Raw genomic sequence first — 9220 nt, 5'->3', positions numbered from 1 at the left:
GTCGGGCTAAAATCGATATATAACACGATATCTCATTGCCCGCCGATGTCACTCTCCGAAGTATTATTTGTGCACATTTACCTCAGAAGTGCATTTGTACACAATGCACGCGGTGCAGCATCAGCGGACGCCAAAGGATATGTTGTCCATCGCCCCCTCCCAATACAGTGTCTATGAGCTGCACGGCGGTATTGCCGGACGCCGAAGGCCGAAGGTGCCCCGGCAATGCCGCGCTGGAGGATATTTATTTATTTGAAGTGGGGGCGATGTACTTTGAATGTGTCTATGCTTGTATGTTATATTTTTAGTTCCCCTGTCGTATAAATATACCTATGAAATAGCTAATTGATATCTCAAAAGTTACATCTGCGATTTGCAAATAAATACAGTTGTGTAAATAATATTCAAGCGGTTGGAACTGCTCGAATGATTAGTTCAATTGTTTCAATGTTGTTCTTAATGGAAAATATTGTTTTTTGGTGATGAGAATATTCACTTTTTCTTTGCAGGTGCAGTTTTGTACTTGTTTGCCGAACAGTTGTTTGCCGAACGCTTGACATCACCTGCTGACTTTGGTGAGAGTTTTTAGATCTGCTGTGGTGATAGTCAGCAGAGCTTTTCCGATACTCATTCGTCCGGCATCGTCTGTCATCTGTCTGCCGGTGTCTTATCAACTTTTTTCAAAGTGTATCTTCTCAAAGAGCTCATTGTGGATTCTTTCAATACTTGTTACACTGATTGTATGGGCTCCTCCCCTCAAAGTAGTAGATAATTTTTGGAATTTGTCTGTTTTTGAATTTTCTGAAACTTCAAATTGGACTTTATCATTGGAATTTCAAACTCTATCATTTCTCGAAAATCATCTTTTCTAATCATGCATGTAGCAGGTTTAGGACCTTACTAGGTACCCAAGCAGTATGGGTGCTGTTGAATCATCCAAAGGGACAGAACATGGTACGAATGCTACACATTCGTACAGATCCAAAGGGCCAATTTTAGGGCGGTTTATATGATCTAAAATGACAGTTTTGGGGGCAAAGTTACCATTACTTCTGCAGGCTTAATTATTAGGTATAACATGTTTGTGGTATAGGGCAATGAAAGAAATCATATCTGATTTTCCTATAAACCGGATACAGCAGACTAACTGGAGGGCCGTGTGTTCAAACCCAGGCCCGGCATGAAGCAAGTTTTGTTTTTCATCCTGGTTGAAAAATTGAGGTTTTCCCTACTGAACCATGTTTACTGAATTCTGAATTCACAATTGTGTCACCCGATGCAAGGGCGTTAGATGACGGGTAGAATTGCCTTCGTCCAAACGTCGTAAAATAAATACCAATTCAGAAATTAATATAAACTTACAAATATTCTTATTTGTGTTTTTTTTCTCTTTTCAGGTGCTGTTCCTGGTATCAGTCTTCATATCGTTATCACGCGTGGTCCTGCCATTATCAAACTCCATCGCACCTCATCAAAAAGAGAAAAGTCACCAAAATCCATAGCAAATTTCACATCATCTTTGTCCTAAACAAAAGGTTTAAAGAAAAACGAAAAGTTACGAAAAAAACCGACTTTAAATAAAGTCTGATTTTGTTGATTTACTGCACAAATTACATTTTAAGCACACATCGATATAAATATCTTCCAATTTTTTTGTAAATTCGGAAGTTTATCATGGGTAAACCAAAAGGCAAAAGCACTGCTCAAAGAAGAGAAGAGTCTAAGTTAAGAATGAGAAAATCGCGTGAGAATGAAACACCAGAGAAGAGAAAACTGAGGCAGAACACAGATCAAGGGAAACATACAGAATCAAGGGAAAACGAAACAACAGAGAAGAGAAAACTGAGGCAGAACACAGATCAAGGGAAACATACAGAATCAAGGGAAAACGAAACAACAGAGAAGAGAAAACTGAGGCAGAACACAGATCAAGAGAAACATACAGAATCAAGGGAAAACGAAACAACAGAGAAGAGAAAACTGAGGCAGAACACAGATCAAGAGAAACATACAGAATCAAGGGAAAACGAAACAACAGAGAAGAGAAAACTGAGGCAGAACACAGATCAAGAGAAACATACAGAATCAAGGGAAAACGAAACAACAGAGAAGAGAAAACTGAGGCAGAACACAGATCAAGAGAAACATACAGAATCAAGGGAAAACGAAACAACAGAGAAGAGAAAACTGAGGCAGAACACAGATCAAGAGAAACACACAGAATCAAGGGAAAACGAAACAACAGAGAAGAGAAAACTGAGGCAGAACACAGATCAAGGGAAACACACAGAATCAAGGGAAAACGAAACAACAGAGAAGAGAAAACTGAGGCAGAACACAGATCAAGAGAAACATACAGAATCAAGGGAAAACGAAACAACAGAGAAGAGAAAACTGAGGCAGAACACAGATCAAGAGAAACATACAGAATCAAGGGAAAATGAAACAACAGAGAAGAGAGTTAAAAGACAGAGAACAGTGAAAAGTTCAATGCAACACATTCGTGAGGTTGAAACACCAGAGAAGAGAAAACTGAGGCAGAACACAGATCAAGAGAAACATACAGAATCAAGGGAAAACGAAACAACAGAGAAGAGAAAACTGAGGCAGAACACAGATCAAGAGAAACATACAGAATCAAGGGAAAACGAAACACCAGAGAATAGAAAACAGAGACAGGAAAATGTGAAAAAATCAATGAGAATCATTAGAGAAGTGAAGAATAACATAATCCCAGAAAATGAAACAGTGATTTCAGAGTTTTTGAAAAATGTTAAGGATTCTGCAAATTATATATGTTGTTCATGTCACCGTTTAATGTACAGAATGACAGTTATACACTTGAATGAAGATAGATACAAGAAGTGTTCCAGCAGTTTGTTCAATGATGTACTTTCATATAGATTAAAGTCGCATGATGGCCAAGAGTGGATATGTAGAACATGTGATTTGACTCTGAAGACAGGAAAAATGCCTGCACAATCAAAGGCTAATAACTTGTCGCTACAACAACAGCCACGTGAACTGAAAGACCTAAATGCGCTGGAACTAAGATTGATATCGCAAAGAATCCCATTCATGAAAATGGTTGGTTTACCAAGAGGAAAACAACATGGTATACATGGTCCTGCAGTTAACGTGCCATCAAAATTAGATGCTGTTTGTAAACTGTTCCCACGATTGCCATCTGAATCACAGATAGTGCCCATGAAGTTGAAACGGAGTCTGAAACATTCCTCTCATTATATGTATGATTATGTACATGCTGATAGAGTTTTGAATGCTTTGCGCAGGTTAAAGTTAGACAACCCTCATTACACAAATATTGAAATCAATGAAAACTGGGCCTGTGATGCTGCACATGATGACGTTGAGCTTTGGCAAGCAATTAGCTGTGATGATCCTAGCTTGAAGAAACGAAAACAAAGTTCGTGTGAAACACAATCAACACCTGGCTCTACTGACCATAGTTCAGAAAGTGTAGCACAGGGCTGTTCAGAAGAAAAACAACCAACATTTGTGATTGATGTATCAATGTCAGATCTGCCACAACATTGTCAGACAGACTATGCAAAGTTGAATGTCTTAGCTAGGAAAAACAGGATGAATATTGTTGACGTTCCACGTGATGGCAATTGTATGTTCTATTCTGTTTGTTACCACCTTGACAGGCTAGGAGTGACTACATGTAACCCAGCTTTGTTGCGTGAACAAGTTGCTGATTTCATGACCACAAATGCTGAGAATTATCGTGACTTTATATCAGCCAGGATAGCAACAGAAAATTTGTCTAATGCTGATACTGAGCAACCAACGGAACATGATAGAGCTATCAGGGAAATACTGGATATCGAAACACAAAGAGAGTTGCAATGGATAAGGTACATTGATGAAGTTCAATATGGAAATCAATGGGGAGACCACGTAACACTACAGGCACTGGCAGATATGTTTTCATTCACTGTTTATGTTCATGCAACGTCAAGCTCTACCATGCACACTGTATGTTCCAGATATCACAGTGATAAGGAATTTCATCTTGGATTGATTGGTCAATCTCACTATGTTGTGTTTGAGCCATACTCTGTATGCGATGGTACAAGTGTATCCTTGTCAAATGACGAAGTGCTTGAAAAACATGTTAATATGTCTGACACGAGTAGAGTGGCATCATCTTTGGAGACTGAAACGTGTGATGGAAAGACAACTGTGACTAAGGAAAACACAGAAAGTGATGACTCTGATGAGGAACTAGTTGCTGAAGATGAGCATGCTTTTGAAGAAGCTTCTAAAGTTTGCGGCTTGCCATATGAAACCAGCATGATGAATGAAAATCCAGAATTAGTAAACAAATTGATAAGTGTTGCACCAGGAGATAACGAGAAGCCAATGCCACTTCTGAGTGATCCTAATTTTGAGGAATTGTCACATCCAGATAAATATCCAGATGGATCAAATGCACTGACAACTGATCGACCAATTCATTTAACTCCACGAAAATACTTCAACCAAAGACTACTTGATGTAGATGGACGATTTGCGAAATCAATTGAATATCTCCTTAGTGCACAATATGCTACTGAAAGCAAACAAGTTCAGAGTGATATCAATCACTTCATGTTTCGTAGAGCTAGTGGCAAACACTTTCGTGGCAAAAGACTCACAGCTGGTATGGTGAAAAGTGTTGAACACATGAGTAGACTTATACAATCTGACCATGCATATAGAATCCTGAAGAATGTTAGAGGGACACAGGCCTACTTTCAAACTGTATTTTATGATGTACTCGCCATGGTTCGACAAGTAGGTAATCCTACATGGTTTTTCACAGTATCTGCTGCCGACATGCAATGGCCTGATGTAATTCAACCAATAGCTCGACAGTATGGTACAATACTGAGTGACGATGATGTGAAAATTATGTCATTTGCAGATAGATCAATGTGGTTGAGATCAAACCCTGTCACTGCTGCACGCCAGTTTCAATACAGATTAGAGCTTTTGTTCAGAGATGTACTGAAATCGAATGCTCATCCGCTAGGTGAGATTGTTGACTATGTGATCCGTATAGAATTTCAAGCTCGTGGATCTCCTCATGCTCACACATTACTTTGGGTAAAAAATGCACCAAAATTAGATGTTGCATCTGATGAAGCTGTTGCATCTTTCATGGACAAACATGTATCTTGTGCTCTGCCAGATGATGATCCTGTGCTACACACATTAGTTGAAAGGTTGCAAGTCCATAGTCACTCGTCTTACTGTAGAAAAAAGGGTTGTTGTCGATTCAAATACCCAAAACCACCGAGTTCAAGAACTATCATTGCCAGAGAACCAGATGAACAAAATTCAAAACTGGTCAAGGAAAGTGCCAAGTGTGTTCTCAGCAAAGTGAAAGAGGTATTGTCCGATGAAAGTACCCCAAAGAATGTTAGTATGACAAAACTGTTGGATATGGCGAATGTACCAGAAGAACTTTATGCAAATGCGTTGCCAGTTTCTGAGAAAGGCAAACATATACTGCTGAGGAGAAACCCTTCTGAAGTTAATGTTAATCCATACAATCCTACTGTATTGAAAGCATGGCAAGCAAACATTGATATCCAGTTCATTGTTGATGCATATGCATGTGTTATGTATGTAGCTGCTTACATGACCAAGAATGAAAAAGGTGTAGGAGAGCTATTGAAACAAGTGTGCAAAGAATACAAAGATCAGGACATCAAAACAATGTTGAGACGTGTGGGATCAGTATTCTTGAACCATCGTGAAGTAAGTGCACAAGAAGCTGTGTATCGAATTTTGTCAATGCCAATGAAGAAATTCAGTAGACAGGTGTTGTTTGTCAATACTGATGCAAAAACAGAACGATCAGCTGTGCTGAAACCACAAAAAGAGCTTGATGATCTGGATGATGGAGATGAGGATATATTCCAAAGTAACATCATCATAAGATATGCTTCAAGACCTAACATATTGGAAAACCTGTGCCTTGCTGATTTTGCTGCCAATTATACGGTTAGTCATTGTGACAGAGGTGAAGAGATAGATGACAGTGTTCCTGTGGTATTAGAAATGGATCAAGAACAGGCAGGATTAGCTGACAGAGATAGACTCCCGAAGTACATCAAGTTGAAAGATGGCAAAGGAACAATGCATAAACGTCGATGTGAAGCAGTAATTCGATTTAGAAAGTTTAGTTTTGAAAAAGACTCCAGTAACTTCTATCGAGCAAAACTGATGCTATATTTACCATGGAGAAATGAGGATGTTGATCTGACTGCAGGCTTTCCTGATTATGCTTCTCATTATTTTGCCGTTGCCGATGCCATATGTGAAAATGAGGCAAAATTCACACAAAATTTGGAACTAATCGATCAAGCTATGCATGATCATGCAGAATATGGACCACCGGAACACGCATGGGCAAACATTGCACCCGGTGCTGAGCATAACAATTTGCAAGATATAAATGAAGACATTGATGTGGAGAGGGATATTGACCAGGAAGATCTTGATGCAAATGCCAACATGATTGAATCGCCAAAATGTATCCAGACATCAGAACTTGTAGCACGTTATCAAGCTGAAGCTGACCGAGAGCTTATGTCACCCTCAGAATATCGAAAAATGATTCGTAGACTCAATGTGAAACAGTCAGAGATCGTTTTTTATCACAGACAGTGGTGCAAAGCTGCCGTAATAGCAATGAAACAGGGTAAAACTGTAAAACCATACAGACTTTTCTTGAGTGGTCCTGGTGGTGTTGGAAAAAGTCATGTGATAAAACTGATACATTCAGACACTAGAAAGTTGTTAGCACTGTCAGGTGGGATAAAACCAACAGATGTCACGGTGTTGTTGACTGCTCCTACAGGAGTTGCTGCATTTAATATTGGAGGAATGACCGTTCACTCAGCGCTGCTTCTCCGAACAACTAAGTATGGGAAAGAAGGTGACCATCTGTCATTTGAGAAACTGAATTCTCTACGATCCAAGCTGGAACATCTGCACTTGGTTATCATTGATGAAATTTCCATGGTTGGATCAGATATGTTGTTGAACATCCACAAGCGTCTAGAGGAAATTAAAGGAGTTACTGGAGATTCAATATATTTTGGTAATGTGTGTATTCTTGCAGTTGGAGATTTGTATCAACTTCCTCCAGTGAGACAGTCACAAATATATCAACCTGTACGTGATCCAGTCGAAAGGTTGAATGGTTGTCTCTGGAAAGAAGAGTTCAAAATACATGAGTTGGATGAAGTTATGCGTCAGAAAGATGACTGTGCATTTGCAGAATTGCTTTGCCGTGTTAGAGTTGGGAAATGTACAAATAGAGATCTGGAGGTATTGAAATCTAGAGAAATCAGTTTAGATGATCCAAATTACCCACACGATGTACTCCACGTATTTGCATTCAACTGTGATGTTGATGACAGGAATATGGCAAAATTGGAGAAACTTGCACCAAGTCCTAAACAGCGTATTTACATTCATGCATCAGATGACAAAACGGACAGCACAGGACAACTAAATTTGGAAAGAATACCAACTTCACAGAAACGTTCTGAAACTGCTGGTCTTCATACGACTCTCATTTTGGCAATTGGTGCACGAGTGATGCTCACATATAATGTGGATACTGGAGATGGACTTGTTAATGGTGTAATTGGAACTGTTGAAAGTATCATAGAAAATACAAACAAAGGAGTTGCTATAGTTCTGGTGAAATTTGACAACGAAAATGTAGGTACAAGTGCTATTTCTGGAAGTCAGTGGAAAGACCGATATCCCAATGCAGTTCCAATCAAAAGACACGAAGGGAAATTTGAAAAAGGAAACAGGAAGGCAGCGCAAATCTCCAGAAGACAATTCCCACTTACACTGGCTTGGGCAGTAACAATTCATAAGTGTCAGGGTCTCACAGTGGATGAAATTGTTGTCAGCATGAAGGGTGCAAAACGATTTGGAAAAGGACAAGCATATGTGGCATTCAGTCGAGTGAAGACTCTGCTTGGTTTGCATATACTTGACTTTGATTCAGCTGGAATAAAAGCTAATGATAAATTGGAACATGAAATTAATGAAATGCGTGTTAATACATTGTCAATGGAAGAGTTAAATCTTTTGACCTTGCACAAACCTGACTGGATAACAGTGGGTCACTTAAATATCCATTATTTCCTAGAGAAATTAGCAGACCTGATGAGTCATAGAGAAAATCAAATTTTAGCTGAAACAGATGTTATGTGTTTCACTGAAACCTATCTGACAGATGATCATAATGTTGATGAATTTGCTGAGAAATATGGATATACAGTTTTCAGACAAAATATTCCAAGCATGCATGATCATGGTAATTTGCACGGAGTGATGATATGTGCACTGACTGATCTGCAACCTAAAGAACTAGAACTGATATCTGTGAAAGGATTGGAGTCAAAAGCGATAGTTTTAGAAACGCAGAAATCACGTTTTGTTGTTGCTGTAGTTTATAGGAAACCATCATTCCCAATGAAAACCTTCTTGCTACAACTAAGTAGTCTTCTTGATTTGATGCCGTTACATGTGCCAACAATCATACTTGGTGACTTCAATGATGATTTGACAAACGAAAGACAAACAGAGTTGACAAAGCTCATGCAACGCTATGGATTCAAACAATGTATTAACCAGGCAACAACAGATAGAGGTACAATGATAGATCACATATATTTCAATAAAAATGAACCGGAACAAGTTCACATGGACGTGCATGATACGTACTATTCTGATCATGACATGACTTTTGTCACCACAGAGTGTACATGAATCGTTCATGAGACATAATTGATGTCGTTGTAAGTTGTTATAGCAGATATTCTCCGCAAGCATGACATATATGACAGCATACTATGATTTCAAACAGTACATTACATATCTTAGCCCAGACAGAGCTACATTATCAAATATTTACCTGATTGTAATTAACATCAGTAATTAAATATTGATACATGTGAACTTCCTCCAGTGAGACAGTCACAAGTCTATCAATCTGTATGTGATCCAATAAAGGTTGAATGGTTGTCTCTGGAAAGATGAGTTCAAAATACATGAACAGCAACACTTCAAATTGGATACACTTCTTCATCAGAAGCTATATCAAATTCTCTAGAACTGCTAAACCCAATGGTGTCAATCATGACCAGTGAATGATCTCGTCATCTGAATCTTGTAA

At 38.8% G+C, this 9220-nt stretch overlaps 1 protein-coding gene across 1 annotated transcript; it reads left to right on the top strand.

Moving 5' to 3' along the window:
• Window positions 1-6708: 6708 nt before the first annotated feature.
• Window positions 6709-8836, top strand: LOC144894108 (ATP-dependent DNA helicase PIF1-like). Its single transcript, XM_078786189.1, has 2 exons — window positions 6709-8160; window positions 8804-8836. The coding sequence occupies exons 1-2, from the start codon at window positions 6709-6711 to the stop codon at window positions 8834-8836; spliced, it is 1485 nt and encodes a 494-aa protein (XP_078642315.1).
• Window positions 8837-9220: the final 384 nt, after the last annotated feature.

This window comes from Myxine glutinosa, chromosome 10 (assembly GCF_964187855.1).
Source record: "Myxine glutinosa chromosome 10, kmMyxGlut1.1, whole genome shotgun sequence".
NCBI lineage: Eukaryota > Metazoa > Chordata > Myxini > Myxiniformes > Myxinidae > Myxine > Myxine glutinosa.
This window is presented reverse-complemented; position numbering and strand designations above follow the sequence as displayed.

Bases quoted from the DNA above. Each gene is read 5' to 3' on its own strand.
- LOC144894108 (XM_078786189.1), top strand. From the start codon at position 6,709: ATGAAACAGGGTAAAACTGTAAAACCATACAGACTTTTCTTGAGTGGT. The intron at 8,161-8,803 runs GTGGGTCACTTA...TTGTCACCACAG, and splicing joins ACAAACCTGACTGGATAACA to AGTGTACATGAATCGTTCAT.